The 16,590-nt window shown below is 41.3% G+C and overlaps 1 protein-coding gene across 1 annotated transcript; it reads right to left on the bottom strand.

Annotated features, from left to right (window-relative positions):
* Window positions 1–2,716: 2,716 nt before the first annotated feature.
* Window positions 2,717–14,641, bottom strand: SMIM13 (small integral membrane protein 13). Its single transcript, XM_066188131.1, has 2 exons — window positions 14,482–14,641; window positions 2,717–6,134 (listed from the first exon to the last, which is right to left on the bottom strand). Exons 1-2 carry the CDS (start codon window positions 14,555–14,557, stop codon window positions 5,941–5,943), a joined length of 270 nt encoding a protein of 89 aa, XP_066044228.1. The 5' UTR covers window positions 14,558–14,641; the 3' UTR covers window positions 2,717–5,940.
* Between the last annotated feature and the right edge of the window lie 1,949 nt (window positions 14,642–16,590).

Genomic DNA, 16,590 nt, shown 5'->3' with positions numbered 1-16,590 from the left:
AGGCTAACAGCTGATCATCTGGCATCAAAAGCCTCATTTGCCACAGGAACTGCAATTAACTCAAAATAAGCAAGAAGTTCTCACAAAGACAGAAGGCTCCTGATTAAGTCCTTAAATAAGAAGGAACAGGGCACTGTGCTAGGAAGTTCAAGATTGAGTTTAACAAAAATTCAGTGTTGATACATCCCCCAGTGGCTCAACAAAGCACACAGTAACAGCAAAACTTGCTTTGAGCCACAGCCTGTGTTACTTGTGAACAAATTTGCTGGCAGAAGGCTTTCAACTCCCCATAAAAGATGTTAAAATACTCAAGTGCTGAGGAGAGGAAATTGATATGACATAGAGCAAGGTATTCTTCTTTGCAGTGTTCTGAGGAAGACACAGGTTACATGTAACTTCTCATTTTGAAACTTCACTGTTACCTGCCTAGAAAACTGGATGTTTTAATAGAGTGTGGACGGAAGTCAGCTGCCTGAATTGTTCAGCACACTCCAAGACCCAGGGAGAAGGATTCACAGGCAAGTACCTCTCAGGCCATGGATCCCACACCTTCTTACCTTTCTCAGTTCAAGTACACGCATTTGGGATGAGTCCTGGTGGCAGTACACACAAAACAAGCCAGCAGAGGCAGGTACACCACCAATGGTATGTGTACAATACTTGGACAACAACCCCAGAGTGGCCACATTATGGCTCTATCCCGTCTTTCCCTACATATTAGTCTCTCAGCTACCAAAGTTAAAGGGACATTTGTGCTGTTCATTTCCCACTATGGAAACTGAAAAGCACCGTGAATAGAAACAAACAGAAAATAAAGCCCAAAATGTACTTGATCATAGAGCCCCCCTTCGTGAAAATAATTCCTTTGCTTGAAGTGGATTCAAACACTGCTACACGCCAACATTAGCCCTAAACCAGATGAGAGCCTGCTCCCAGGCACTGTCAAGCAGTGCCAAAAAGTCTTCCCTCCACGCAGCTTTCAGAGATAACACTGTGGTTACAAACACCCACAGATGATCAAAACGTAAGAGCTTCTGGTCAACATGAAGAACACAGCAATATTCATGTCTTAAACACTTAACATAAAATCCAGCATATTCACACTGCCAACTTCCAGTTTGACCACAGATAGAAAATGTTCATGTAAGCATAACCCAAGCAAGATGTAACACTGCTTGTATTTTATAAAGATTGTGTGTTTTAATTACAGACTCAAGGCCACAGGAGACCCCTGATGGCACACGAGTGCCCACAGAAAATGCATAGTACCAGTTAAAACAGCTTTTGGTGGAGCTTGGGGCAAACTTGTACAATGGCACCTTTATTCATCCCACTGGACCACAAAGGGGTTCCTTGGGATCAGCACCAAAGCAGAAAAGCTAGTACATGTTTCCCATGCACCCGACACCAGCTGCCCATCACTGATTGTTCTTATATTAGCCCCCAACACACACCACCGCATACAAATCCCACCTTCTGAGGTGAGAAGACTCAGATGCTCAAGTCACATAACACCAAGACATTTTGTTGCACTCCATTAGTAGGCTGTTTTCACAAGTGAGAAGAGTAGCACAACAGCAAAACTGTTCTCTCAAGATATTTCAGAATTTTCTTCAAAATCTTCTTCTAATGTCTGATTATTAAATAAAAAACCTAGTATACAATGTATGCATTTTACTTAACAGAAGCAGTAAGGAATGAACCATATTCTCACTTCCTTCTCCTGTACATCTTCATTTCCAAAATAAGAACTTCCTACTTCACCAAGATACTTGTTTTAGAAAAACTGAAGACCACAACCAATCTTAGAAAGACCAAAAAAAGCAGAGGGGAGATGGTTTGATTTTTGGGGGGTTTGCTGTTTGTTTTGGGTTTTTTAGTTGCTAAAATATAATTACAACTTTCAAGGTATAAGGCAGAAAAAACATCTTTACTAACAGCTTATCTGAAAGATATACACAAACCTGCCCTTCACAATGAAGTCATCTGTTGGAGTCCTGGAGACTTGGAATTTGGAGTTTTGGTGTATAGTTATACGTATGGGTCAGGATGGAGGATTTTGGGTGTTGTCTTTGTCCTTCTTCTTCACGGGTTTGGGTGGTTTTCGGCAACTGGGTGAAAAAGGGCCGCATTGTGGGCCTTGGGTGGTCATTATTGGGTCAAACACATAAATAATATAGGTGTCACCCTGGCATTGGGTAATTATTGCTTAAAAGACCTTGGAAAGAGTTAGAAGCCCTTAATTTTACCTTGTTTCCCTAGCTTGCTAGTTAGGGTCACAGCTCATGAGCCTGTAAATACTGTAAAGAGATACACAGATATACTGTAAATAGATATACGGTAAATAGGATATAATAAGCAACCAAGTCTGAACTCGACATCTTCGTTTCCTGTGTTATTCATCCTGACCTTGGCAAGGGAAAAAAGAAGCCTAAACCGTCACAAGAGCTGTACCAAATCAAGGACTCACCATGTTTTGTTTTTGATGAAAATCTGCGAAGCGCCTTTATTTGCTGTTTACTCTGATCTGCCTTGTTACTGTTGGAAGAAGAAGAACCCAGTACTACTACTAAAGTCATCTGCAGGTATTACACCAGCTAGAACGTAACTTTTGACAAGTCCTCTTTTGTAGTGTTTCACACACAAACAAGCAGTCTAATTCTACAGACAAAATCCCATTCAAAAAAGTAAACAGAAAAATCACTCAGGTCAAATATTCATATCAAGTCTGGTTATTTTATTTTTCATCTGTGCAGTCAGTTAAAAGAACAGTTAATGATGAAAGCAGACAACCACAGAAGCTTTAGGTACAGTTTTGGAACACTGAAGAAGCAAATGACCACACTGAACACATTCTTTATGCTGGTCATTTCCAAATGAAACAGAAGGACATACACAGGTCTAGTTCAGTGTAAAACCTGATATATTAAAGCAGCAACGTGATCACAAATTGCAGCACTGTCACATACAACACAGGAAATTACTGCTTATTCAAAGTTACACAGCCCTCACAACAAAGATGATATGACTGTATTTAAAGTAAGAACCCAAAATACATTCAAGATAATGGCTGCAACAATAAGGCAATAGTTTTAAAAACAGATCCCACTAAACAAAAACAAGACCAACTGTGTCACCTGTTGCCTTCATAAGGTTTCAGACTAGGATGGGTCCATTCAAAGTTAAGTGCTTACCCACCACTAACATTTCAGAAGGAGACTGGTAAGAACACCTGAAGACGTGAGTATATTGGACTGCCAGCAATCACAACCCAGGCCTTATCACAAGTACGCATCCCACACACGCAGCTTCGCTCCTGCACGTTTGCATGAAGGGCCCTGTACAAAGATTTCACTACAGTTTCCTTCAAGAAAAATTATGCATTGACAGAAGACATTAGCATTTCAAAATTCTTCCACACCACATTATATAATATACCTTTGGCCTGCTACTAGTAAGATCATTAAAGCTATACACTAGGCAGACAGCATTATTGGCAGCTACATCACAGTCACAACAACATTAAAAAAATAGCATTGGTTGTTTAAAAAAGGAAAGAGACTGAAAATAACTTTGGGGAGTGAAATGTACACCTACAGACAGCATGGGAGGGAGAAGGAAGTTGTTTGGCTAGAGCAGATGAGCTACCCAGAGGTTCCACATCCATCTTATTGCATATTTGATTGGTGTCCGCATTCAAATACACGGATTTCTCCTTCATTACCTTGCTCCAGAGTCTTGATTGTTGCACCTTCAGAGCTACCCTGACCCAGCTATGCATATTGCCATGACTTCACATTTCATCACAGCTCCTGGAAGCAGGGACTAAGTTACTGTTTCTTAGCCAGGGACACTACAGGCATCAGCCTTCTGCTGTCTTCTGTGTACTACAGTCTAGGTAAAGTGAAGTGCAGTGGAGTGTCAATATCCTATGTCAGTACAGACTAAGTATCTTTATTTGTAAACCTAGATTAGCAAAGCTTAAGACAAAGATGCTAATTTCTTAAGAATAATGTCCCAGTACTTGATTAGAACTGCTAGACTGGAAGTCTCACCATGTGACAAGACATAAGCGCACAAGAAAATTGGGACATTAAGTTGTGTGAGGCAAACTGAAAGCAGCAGGGAATAGGATCTGATGGCTTTTGCTCAGTTTGAATAAACGGAAATTTTACTAATTAAAGAAAAAAGAAAAAGGAAAAAACAATCAACCATCATTAGACATTCCCTTGCCAGCACACAGGACAGAGGAGGAGACAATCAGTATTTCAACATGTGTTTACAGGATATGTGCACAGCACTGCCTAATCATGCTTCAAAATGTAACCTTGTGCTTAACATATACATGCTAGCAAATGAAACAAAGTCTTTTAGACTCCAAGGGAAAGTCAGGGCTGATCTTTAGTATTTTAATAATAAAATATCCAAATGATTTTAAGAAGTGAATGCCCCACATTAGATTTTGATCACTATTCAAAACTGACAAATTAAAACATAAAGGCACTAACCGAGTGCTCTTCTAGCTGTAGGCCTACTTGATGAAAAACCTAAATGGTGCTGCTTTTAGCCATATAACTGAACCAAACCACAATTTGGAAGCCATAGGTTTAAACTTCTTAACAGCTGAAAATACAAGATCAATTTTAAAGTCCTGATTAAGTTTTTATACACCAAACAATGATCCAAACACTACCACATAGCCAAACTTAGAGAGAAAACTGAAGCTGTTCAAGATGAGACCTGTTGGTAGTTCTCTCTCATACACACTTCAGAGGTGGTACATGCATGTTCCTCCTCTTTCCAAAATCTCATGCATCAATCTTCAGAGTTGCTAGATAAACAGAAGTGGAGCTCTTCATTCTGAAGTGCAATGTCAAAACAGCTGTAGAACTCATCCTCAGAGAGAACAGGCGCAACTGCTGACTACCAGTAAAAATTCGTTAAGTCCTCCAGCAAACATGAGGTACCGAATTCCCTGCTGGAACACTGCCAGGAGTGTCCCAGCGATGTCTGACAAACTGGGAAGAGAGCCTTAACTGCTCCTAGGAAAAACGTTACGTTAGATACCAAACATCTGATGTAAAGGTGTACCAGGAGGGCTAAGAGAAGTGCTCAGTGTCCAAATACCAAAGATGACACTTCAGAATACTAAAGAGTGAGCAGTGCATAACCCAGGCACCTTCCCGTCTCCAGTGCAGGCTGGACTTGGAGTGAAAGGTTCAGGAAAAACATTCAGAAGCCTAGTAGGACTGTTTAACCTATAATCTTTCTTATATACCAAAACCAAGAAAACAGGTCTTGCCATCCAATTGCTCCTTCTTTTTTAAAAAAACAGGAGATAGTAAAAACCTTCAAATCATGTGCTCCTAATAGGATTTCTCGTATTTCATTTATACTTTCTATATATACAAGAACTTAACGAAAATCTCACTTTAGAATATGTTCTAAAGCAGGATATTCTTTCAACTGATTTTTTAGTTCACGTGCTTTCTCAAGGTTGAAAAAATATATATATTCATATACAGCTAAGGAAATAAAACTCAAATTCACTATATGTAGTTACAGTGCTGTAAAGAAAAAATAATTTATAAACTATTTTAAGTCTGAAATGTTTACTATGTTCAGACTAAAGCAAAGGCTAAGCCTATGGTCCAGGACCTGTTCTTCATCTGCGTGCTGAGACGGGAGATACAGGAGCTCAGCATTTTTGTGATGGAGATTTCTCTCCACCTCTCCATTCTCCCAGTATTCTGTGACCTGCTGCTGAAGCCCTCCCTGAACCCCTACCACAGCAGCATCATCCATCGGTAGCTCAGAAGTAAAGGTCCACAGGGATCAGTGTTACCTCTTAGGTCAGTTTGTCAGTAAGACCACACCACTGAAGGACACAGGGCAGCGGTGTTAACCATTCACATCTACTCAGAAGTTCAATGGAGTACTTTAAGTCGTCTCTTCCGTAGGTGCCCTTCGCTGCCGAGCTGATTTCTGTCTCCCTCTCTGAGGCGAGGGTGGAGTTTCCTGTTCAGTTTCAGTTTCTGAAGGCTCGTTGTCTCCCTGCTGGGACCCCGTATCACCTATCAATTCTCTCAGGAATTTGAATTTAGACAAAAACAATTGCCAGACCACATACCATCCTGCAGGAGAAAGAAAAAAGGTATTGCTTAGTTACTTCATACAATTCAACTATCAATTGATAGTCAGCTCTCCAGTAAAGTATATCACAAAAGGGAAAAAGAATTTGATCAGCTCCCATCCTGTATTTGCCAACCCCAACATTCCTCCACAACACATCCACTCCTTTTTACAGTCCTATAAAAACCAATTCAACTTCATAAACTTTGTCCTCATCCAGAAGCTGCATTTCAGCTCCAGGAAAAGCCCTACACATTCCAAACTGAAGTGCCACAGCAAGTAAGTGGGTGATCACCATCGCCATCACACAGATCAAGGTCTTAATTGTCAGGAAAAAAGAAGTCCTGTGGTTATATCTCAAACAAGGACTCAGGATTCATTACACAGGCACCGTGAAAGCACTAAAATTTCTCTCCTCACTCAGCAAACACTCCATTCTGGAAATCATATTTTAGAAGTTGCATTGCATAATCACTACTGAGCACACTTGCTCAGATCTTCAAATTAATATTATATCCTATAATAAATCCTATTCTGAAATGGACAAGGTCTTCCTGATATTCACTAAAAGACCACATCTCCCAAATTCAATGAGACCCCTCACCATGCCCAAATCCCACTAAAGCAAAATTAACATTCTGTGGTAAATCTATGTTTTGCTCCACTGCTAAAATACTCTAGGTCCCAAAATTATGCAAGTAAAGAGCTGAGATAGCCACATTTGTAGAATCTATTAGAAAATACTTAAGATCCACCTGCTTCCTCCTCCTCTGTCTTGTCTAAGTGTTTCTGTAACAGGTAGCCAAAAAACCTGAAAAAGCAAATATAAATACATCTAAACCTAAGCCAGAATCTTCATTTTAAAAGAACCCACCGAACAGGAATACAACTTCTCCATGAAAAACAGTAAAGTGGAGCAAAATTTAAAAAGCTCTGTGAAAACAAATGCCAGACAAACATTGCTAGCAACACCAACATCCATCTGACCCGCATAGAGCTATATATTAATAGTCCCATTCTCTGTTCAGAAGGTCTTGCCAGCTATTTAAGCCTATACTGCTGACCTATTCAGATATTAAGGGCCCTATTTTACAGAGCTAGGGAAAACTGTCCTCTGAATTACACAGCTTCCAGCAGAAGCAGACTTCTGGGAATGGATAACAGGACATATTAGAAAGCGGGGGGAGAAAGACTAACAACTAATAAATAAATAACACTTATATAACCACATCATCTCTCTCTCTCTACTTCTTCCTCTTCTGTAATCAGAGTCAATAGGGCAATCCATTCTTTATGACAAAAACAAGATCCCACCCTCCTCCCCCTTCCTGGAATACTTTTCATATCCTGCAGTTTTTAGATTTCAGTAACTTCTCTGCTCCTGAGAAAATTGAAGGAAAGCTTTTATATGACAATTTTTATGATCTAAATCAATTCCTAGAGCCTACACAAGTATTTCCTTTCCCATGAATACCTAAACCATTAAATGACTTGTGATTAAATTGAATCTGACATTCTGCAAATGCATTACATTCCCTTGCACCTAGAAAAAAAAATTGATGGTAGACGGCTCAATTTGGCTTCTCTTTTCTTTCAAAACTAAAAGTTGAGGTAGCAGCTCTTTGAAAATTGCTTCCATTGAAAAGGGAGAGGGAGGAGGATGAGCCAAAAATATTCAGGGCATTCCCAGAAGGGTTTCAGGGCACTTTAAAGAAGTATGACTTGAGTATATTTGGTGAAAATAAATATTCCATTAAAGGAGGTATTTTTACTTAAGCTAAATAAAGCGAACCACACGCTTCCTCCATCACTGCAAACAGGCTACTTAACACCCAGAATTACTACGGGGTGTGTGTTGGGGAAATACTAAAGAATGAACAAAGTTAATTCACACCCTTAAGAAAAACAGCACTAATTTCTTTTCAGTGTTTGGTCTGAGTTAGAGAGCAGAGCAGGATGGTTTAAGTATCCAAAACCCCAAGTACCATAAACAGACTTCGGAGCTCTCTAGCCCCAGACTACAAAGAAGACAGTGTCAATAATCAGCCAACAAGACTGGTTCTAGCAGTCAAACAAACAGACCAGCGGTAACAGGCAGGTGAAACAAACCACAGTTGCAAAAAGAAAATTGCAACAGTCTTAGCCAAAGGTAATAGTGGGAGGGCAACCAGGCTTGAAAACCAGAATTTCAAAAACCTCACTAGGTCTCCTAGCCAGTACCAGAGACCTTTAGATATAAAGTAATCAACGCAGAAAGATTTCTTTCTTTCACTTGCTCTAGTTACTGTGACAACTTGGATCTAAAGTTAAAAAAAATATATAAAATCCCCAAACAAACACATATGTCCAAATCAAGTTAAGACTGTCTCTTCAGTTGAGCCTCCCTGTTGCCTCACTGTTACTAAATAAATAAGAATTTCCTTGGAAATAACCTGACTACTAAAGAACAAGTCATTCTGGGTAAGAAAAAAATCTCTCCAGCAACGATATCAGCTAAATACATCATTAAACAAAACCACACACACAGACACAAAGCCTAAAGGCAGATTCACGTTGTCTCTGGATCAGAAGACAATCCATTCTCTCTTAATTCCTCATTCTCTTAAGAACATTGCAAAATAGTAACGCCCGGCACTGTGCCATACTGAAGAACTGTAAGTTACATAACTGTGTTTTTAAAAAGAAAATAATTGTACACTTATTTAAAATACAAACAGAAGAAAAGGGGAAATGGGCATCTCTAGGCATTCTTGTCTGTATGTGGCTCAGTTTAGCTTTGCAGGTTTTTTGCTGTAGAGCTCTTCCTGGACAGGTAACTGACACCATTGGTTTGCATCTCTAACACTTCCACTCTGTTCAGGTAAGCTGCTCTTGAAGTCCTACTGGTTTAGCTTCACCACACAAAAAGCCATTTGATTAGAATCAGTCTTTCAGTGCTTGCTTTATTTTCTTTAGGTATCTGATTTACCTTTTAAATTCATCCTTAGTTTGATTGAGCCTGTGGAAGCCAAACAGCACACCCACAACACGCCTTCAGCAAACAAGCGGTGATGACATGCAGAAAATAATACATAATATTTCTACACTAACTGGTGAAAGAAGTTGCCTCTTAAAGCAGCCAGCCAGATCAAACATACATCAGTGCAATGCAAAGCAGGGGATCCAGCTCTTGATGTAGCACGTACCTGAATTCAGCGTTGCAAAATCTAATCAGGCAGAGTTTTGCAGCTAGGCAAAACAGCAGCTCCCAGCCTTGCGCAGTTTAGTACTCATTAAAAGCTGGGAGCCACCATGTCACTTAAAAATGCCACAGTCAGATGCCATGCAAAGACACTTAAGCCACATCTGATACTGTGCCATCAGTATATCAACCCCCCTCTAATAAATCACGATGCAATGTGTTTGTGAAGATGGGGCTGTGAGTCAAAGCCTTTGACTAACTCATAGAGGATGCAACATCCATGCAATTCAGATGTTAAACAGATTTTATGATTTGACTATACATCAAACATCAGCTCTTGGTTCTTTGTAAACGGGAAAGAAACAGTGATTCAACTACAGAGTTACTCCCACTCCAAAAGTGAGGGATAACAAGTCTCAGACCCATCTATTTAATTCACCTTTCACTGGCTTGTATGCAACAGCTAACAGAGCTTACTGGAGCACATTTTCCATTTGAATCAGGAATTTTCTTTACTGGAGCACATTCTCCATTTGAATCAGGAAAAGCAAATAAAAGAAAAATCCCAGGGTTACTATTGAGTGCTGGGGAAAAGCAACTTGATTTTTCTTATGTGAAATACAAATAAAACCAAGAAAGGCAGGATGCTGATGCAGTAACTGCACAACACAGAGAAGACTGAGCTTCCAGTTCTGACTCTACTGTGGAATTCCTGTGCAATCTTGCAAGATCATTTTACTTCTGTGTCCCTACTGATTTGAAAATAGGATCCTATCATGCCAGAATATGGGTACTAATTTAGAACTGGGGTATCACCATGGTGAATGTTGCCTATATTCAAATGCTGAAGTTTCCATCACAGAAAATCCTAAGCAGCTACAGCTGCAAAAAAAATTAGCATGGGGCTAGAGATGCTAACCTGAGATTTGGGAGAACAGGGTTCTTCTCTGAGCTGTTAGACAACTCCTGCAACCATGCACAAGTCACCTCATCCCCATCTCTGAAACAGTGCAGCACTAGTACACTGCCCTAGTGGATAGCTTTGCTAGGCAGAGGATCAGCCTGAAGGAAGCACTGCTCCGACACTGGGATAACAGAGAACACCAGGTGACATGGTGCTTGGCTCTGCACAGCTCCTTAAACCTGCTCCCATTTAATGCAGCACCACCACTTGCTGCTTGCTGACTGAGCAAAAGTAAACTTGCTCTCTTCTCATCTCCTGTTTGTAACAGTTTCAAAACTCAACTTCAAATTAAAGGATATTTTCTCTTTATGAGCAGTCTAATCAAGCATGACTTTCCTCATCTGTTAAGGTATTTCCCAAGAATCACTCATTGAAGAGAGTTACAAAACTGTTTAAACAAAGCATTAAAGAAAAGTAATTCAGGCAGAATTTAGGGCTGAAATGTTTTCCCATCTGCAACTGAATTCATACTTGTGACATGAACCACACATTCATTTCAGCACTTAAGAGTTACATGATTTTTATTTTAAGGTTGTGTGTCTCAAACCACATTTCATTAGCCTCTTGCCAAATGAGATGAACGCTTCCATCTGTTCCAATGAAGGCACTTTGGCAATTTCACTTGGCTTCGTGCATTACTACACTAGGAAAATAAATACACGGAGGTAAGTAGTACTAGAGTTCACCTTGGCTGGTATTTTATCCTATATCCTTGGCTGTGCACAGGTTCCTCCCATCTCAGAGGTACATGGAATACACAAAAGCAACAATAAGACCACCAAAGAAAGAAAATCAGAAAAGGTGGGAATAAAAGAAGTGGGAGCAAGTTATCTCAGTCCCACTTTTAAAAGAGCAACTGAAAATTTGCTGCGTTTACAGCACCTCAATGGTTTCTATGTCAGATGTGATCAGTTTACAAATGCTAGCTGCAAGCCTCCTGTGCCTCTTAACTAATTCAGATTAACGCTGAAAGTAGCAGTTGCCAGCATCCAGATATGTCTTGAAGAAAAGGAAATCAGGTCATTTATTCAAAATTAGACATAAATGCCTAATTCATATTGTTGAACAACCAGTCAAAGTACCTTCTGATAATTTGTGCTCTGAATTTTGTCTGTTCACTTTGAAAAAAAACTAGTAAAGTGAAGGTTTTCCTCATTATTTAAGTTTTGATAGCACTTATCACATCATATGTGGATGGGCAGCAGAAATCCATGTGATCCTAGGATGTTTCCTGGATATTTAAGTTTATTACTCTCTGCAGGCAATCAACCCACGAGTCCTTTCATGAGGCACTCAAAATCTAAGTCCCAGCTCTTTATGCTCTTGACCCTTCTTCTCATAAGGCTGTTTCAACACCTCTTGTCAGATGGCTGGAAAACGCTCTCATCATCAGATCAGGCTTACTCCAGATTATATCCAGCCCTTCCCATGTCAGATTTTGTCCATTAATTTGTATGTCTCACTGGCTGGCTTTTGCTCATTATCTGTCACACACAGCACCTAGGCAGTTTCTTCTCCACCTTCTCACCTACATGTCACTACTCTTTCCAACCTTCCCAGGGAAACTGCCTGTCACCAGCACAGATAAACAATTAAGTTCAAAGTACTCTTTTTTTTTCTCCAGTAGTGGTCTTGACACTGTTTTCCTTGAATATTTTCCATGGCAAGAGAAGTGTAAGTGGTATAACCAATATTAATTACTTAATAAATGCTGAGTGATGGAAAAATTATTATAAATACTATAAATCAATATCAAATCCCACTGAGTCACTTCTAACATGGTAATAGTTCAAATCCCTCCCCAAAAAACCCAGTGACTGTGTCAGCTTCCTGTACATGACTTTTAGCAATCATTTTATAAAGTCTGACACTGATTAAAGTAAAATACAATGAAGGATTCAGAGCAAAGTATTCATGGAATTCGAGACGAATGTCCAATATGTAATTCCAAACAGCTAAGTATTTACAAGCCACTTAAAAATAAAGTAATTAATTACTTCTGCTTTCTTTAACCAAGAAAGCACTAGGCAAATGATTATGTGAGCAGCCAAAGTTAATGCTTAGCATTTCAATTCCATTCGTCATATACAGACAAAGGCAGAAAGGCCTGAGGAAAATTATGCTTGCTTCTGAGTTTGAACAGCAGGTTGCAAAATTGTATTGCTCTTTTAGCAAGATGTAAGCAAAGATCTTGTATGCATACTTTGAAAAATACAAAAATCCTAGCAATTACCGTGCTGCATCTTCTAAAAGTTGAAAAGTGGCCAGCCAACACCTAATGAGGGTAGAGAAACTTGAATAAATATCTACTGAGGTCACTGTTTAGTCTGTAACAACAGACAGTGCAGGAAAAGAGCATAAGACTAAGCAAAGTATAGCCTTGTAGTTCCAGTTATCAGTATTTCACAGATTTCCTCACCCAAGATAATGACCAAGACGTTGACCTTTCTTCCAGGAACTTTAAATGACAGAAGTTTCAGCACCCAAAACACTCCTTGTTAATGAGCTTGCAAATCATTTCCCCGTTGTGTAAAACATTTTTTTTGTTTTCAGCCTGTTGCTTGACCATTTAGCTTCAAGTACTCCAACTCCTCTGCAGTGATGACATTTCCCCACTTCACTTTTGACACGCTATTCAGTGGTACAGCCATCATCCCTTCTCCAGTCATCTATTTTCCAGGCTTGACAGATCTAAGCTGTTTAGAGTTTCTTCATGCAGAAATAACTTCAGAGCTCTCAGCAAGGAATTGCTAAGGAAACCCTATCTTTTAAAAAAGAAACTAGGATTTCTTTTTTTTAATGAGGTTAATACACTTTAATAAGAAAATACACTGTGAGACACATGCACATGGATGATTTGTATAGCAGTATAATGACATTTTCTCTAGTATTTTAGGCTTCTAATGTTTGATTTGCCTGTTTGCTAGCTACAAAGCATTACAGAGATATTTTGGAGAGATGCTTCCAATTACTTCAGCTATCCCAAATCCTTTCTTTGGGATAATAGTAGCCCCATTTCACTATCCAGTCCCTTGATAATGCAAAATCTTTTCATAGTGCTTTGTCATTTTGACAAAAAAATAGCAGTTTTTAAACTATTAAACATCAGTCTTCACTTTATTCCCTCAGTTTTTCAGAAACCACTTGTAAACCCACCTGTCACCAAGCTGCCGGGTAGGTTTGTAAGTCTCACAAGCCTCCTATCACATATTATGGCATAGTTTGAATTTGCTGGCGTGGTTTTTGTTTGCTTATTTGTTTTGAGAGCTCCAAGCTCTGCATTTTGGCCACAACATCCACACACTGCACTGCTGGCTCCTTCCAAGAACTCCGACACACCTGCAAGTCACCCCTCCCATTGAACCCTTCTCTCTGCACATTTAAAAAAAAAAAAAAAAAAAAAGAAAAAAAAAAAGCAGCAACCATTCACCCAGCACTGCCACTGTAACCCCTAAATCACTGAAACATCACCCAGCGCCACATCCAGACACCTCTTGAACACCACCAGGCATGGTGACTCCAGCACCTCCCTGGGCAACCTCTTCCAAACCCCGACCACCCTAACAATGAAAAAACATTTTCTCATATCTAATCTGAATCTCCCCTGTCTCCGCTTAGGGCCATTTCCCCCGGGCCTCTCACTGCAGGCACAGCAGAGGGACCTCATTACCAGCCTCATGTCAGGTGGTTGTGGAGGGCGATGAGGTCCGAGCCTCCCCCTCTCGATGCACAGAAGAGAAAACCCCCTAAGAGCTGTCTTCTTGATTGTCTTCAATCCATTGCCGCAAACAGATGACAGAAGCTGAGGGACCCCAGTCCCAAGTTTACTTCCTGCACTCACTGGCATTTCAGACCGGGGCGTGCAGAAGCCGCACAGGGTGACTGCTCAGGAGTCCCATCACTAGAAGTCCCATCATCCTCAGTTTCAGAGGAAATGCCGAATTAAACACCGAAGTAAGGCTCCGGGAGCATGTCGAGGCTGGAAACGACTCGGCAACAAAGAGAAGAGGGCGCTGCGCACTACCCGCGCTCCCACACAGCAGCAGGGCACGGTGCCCTTCTTTTCCTTCCCCCAGTCAATCGCAGCCAAGAGGAATCCCCGCAGATTGCGAGCCCGGCGCGGCGGTGCCAGTGCGGGCGGCGAGCACCAGCACCGCCCGCCGCAGCCGGGCCAGCAGCTGCCCCCCCGCGCCCCGGCACTCACCGCATAGCATGAAGAGCAGCACGCAGGCCAGCGTGGCCACGATCACCAGCAGGGTCAGCCCGATGCTCTGCCACATGGTGCGGCCGGGGGGAGCTGACAGGACCCGGGCCGGGCCGGCTGCCGCGGCAGCCCCCCGCTCCTGCTCCTCCTCCCGCCGCCGATCGAGCCGGCGGCCAGGCGGGGCGGGGCTCCCGGAGCATCGCGGTGGCGTCGGGTGGTGCGCAGGACGTGCTGGGAGTTGGAGTTCGTTTTCCTCCGCAGCGGCGCGAGAGGAAGGGTGATCCCCGACAGAGAGGACTACAAGTCCCGATGTGCCCTGCGGCACGGTGGTGATGGCGGGGGGTGGTGGGGGTTGTGTGCGGGCAGGGGGAGCGGTGGTGTGGTAAAACCCAGGGGCGGGCGGTGGCTGGAGCCCTGCGAGGGGCAGAGGGTTCGTAGGACACACGGAGAGGTGGTTCAAGGCCAGGCTGGACGGGGCTCTGAGGCGCCTGGAAGTGTCCCTGCCCCGAGCAGTGGGGTTGGAACTAGGTGATCGTTAAGGTCGCTCACAACCCAAACCGTTCTATGATTTTATCACTCTGTGACTGAGATTTAGGGATGGGGCACACTGATTTCTTAATCCTCTTTCTCCGTCTTGCCATTCCTACCCTTGTGTACCTCCAGTGGGACTGTGTAAAGGGACAACAGGAATATCCAGGCCTTAGTCAAGGAAGCGATCCTACGCCCCGGCGTGGTTCGAATTCCACCTGACCTTGGCTCTTGCACTCTGTTGACGTGATGGTGGCACATCAAAGCTGGCCCTTCCCACTTAAATGAAATCTGAGGAAATAATATCTCTCAGAACTGTGAGATAATCTTGATTGTGATACGGACTTTGCTGTTAGCACTGGAATAAAGTTACAATTTTCCTGTGTGGTGTGCTGGTTAATGTTTCTAAAAATGCTGGAAACGTGTGTAAATCCAGGACTACAGAAGCTTAGTTTCCCATGGGCATGCCACCCTTGGAGTGACACATCAGTGAAAGCTAGTGTTTCTTTCATGTAGTATGTAAAAACTCCCCATTTAAGTGAAGCTAAAAATTCTTTATTTTCCTGGACTCTGAGCATACCACATGCCTCCTCCTTTCAGCATACCTGTAAACCAGAATTATCTGCACATGCAGTCCCCCATCCACATCCTTAAATTTGCTGTGACTTCACCAAATCCAACTAGAGTTCGTTCTTTCTGATCCTAGCCTTCTTCTCCCAACATTCCAAGCCCTATTTAATCCTCTGCCCGGAGTATTAAACCACTTAGCATGTCTTTTGCAAGTATCATTTAATTTGAAACATGTTTTCTGTTATTTTCCAAGTTTTAACTTTGACATGACTCCCGATCTTTAAATGTTTTTATAATTCTCGCCTCAGCACTTGTTACCTGTACTTAAGCAAGGTTTCTTTTGTTCTGCAAACAAAGCAAACTAGTAACAGTTGTTACTATATTATTTTTGAAAAGTAAACTTCCTCCTAGCTGCACTGTTCTGTTTCTCTGATTTTTTGCTTATCATCTGCAGTTAGAGTAAGTTCTCTGGATAAGGCACTGCTATGTTCTCTTTTCTGTAAAATAGCTGTCACATTTTAGGGCTATTAAAATATTCCAAATGCGTCATCCGATGGTTCCAAACTGGTATGATAGTAATAATAATAATAATAAAAATAATAATAATAATAGTAATAGATTAATTCACATCACATCCCCAAGCGTTGCAGAACCACACAGCATTCAGAACTGAAGAGAGAATTAATCTTGGAATTAAGTAATTTTGGAGCAATAAATATATGTGATCAATGTGTGTGTGTATATATATATATACACACACACGGATCATACATACATGATCAAACATGTAGAGTACTGCTCAAGACAATATGGAATTTCAGGCACACAGTGATTCTTGGGGTGTCCTGTGTCCTGTGCAGGGCCAAGAGTTTGAATCAATGATCCTGATGAGTCTCTTCCAACTTTGCATATTCTGTCATTTTAATAGACTAGGGAGTAAAAAATGAAATCAAGTAGCAATTAGAGCTCTCATATGTTCTGTACAGGTTGAATGCCTTCTAATCAATGTAT

This window comes from Chamaea fasciata, unplaced genomic scaffold (genome assembly GCF_029207755.1).
Source record: "Chamaea fasciata isolate MVZ Bird 193981 ecotype frontalis unplaced genomic scaffold, bChaFas1.0.hap1 SCAF_1, whole genome shotgun sequence".
NCBI classification, from domain to species: Eukaryota; Metazoa; Chordata; class Aves; order Passeriformes; family Sylviidae; genus Chamaea; species Chamaea fasciata.
Note: the sequence above shows the minus strand (reverse complement) of the source record. Positions and strands in the feature narration are given on the sequence as shown.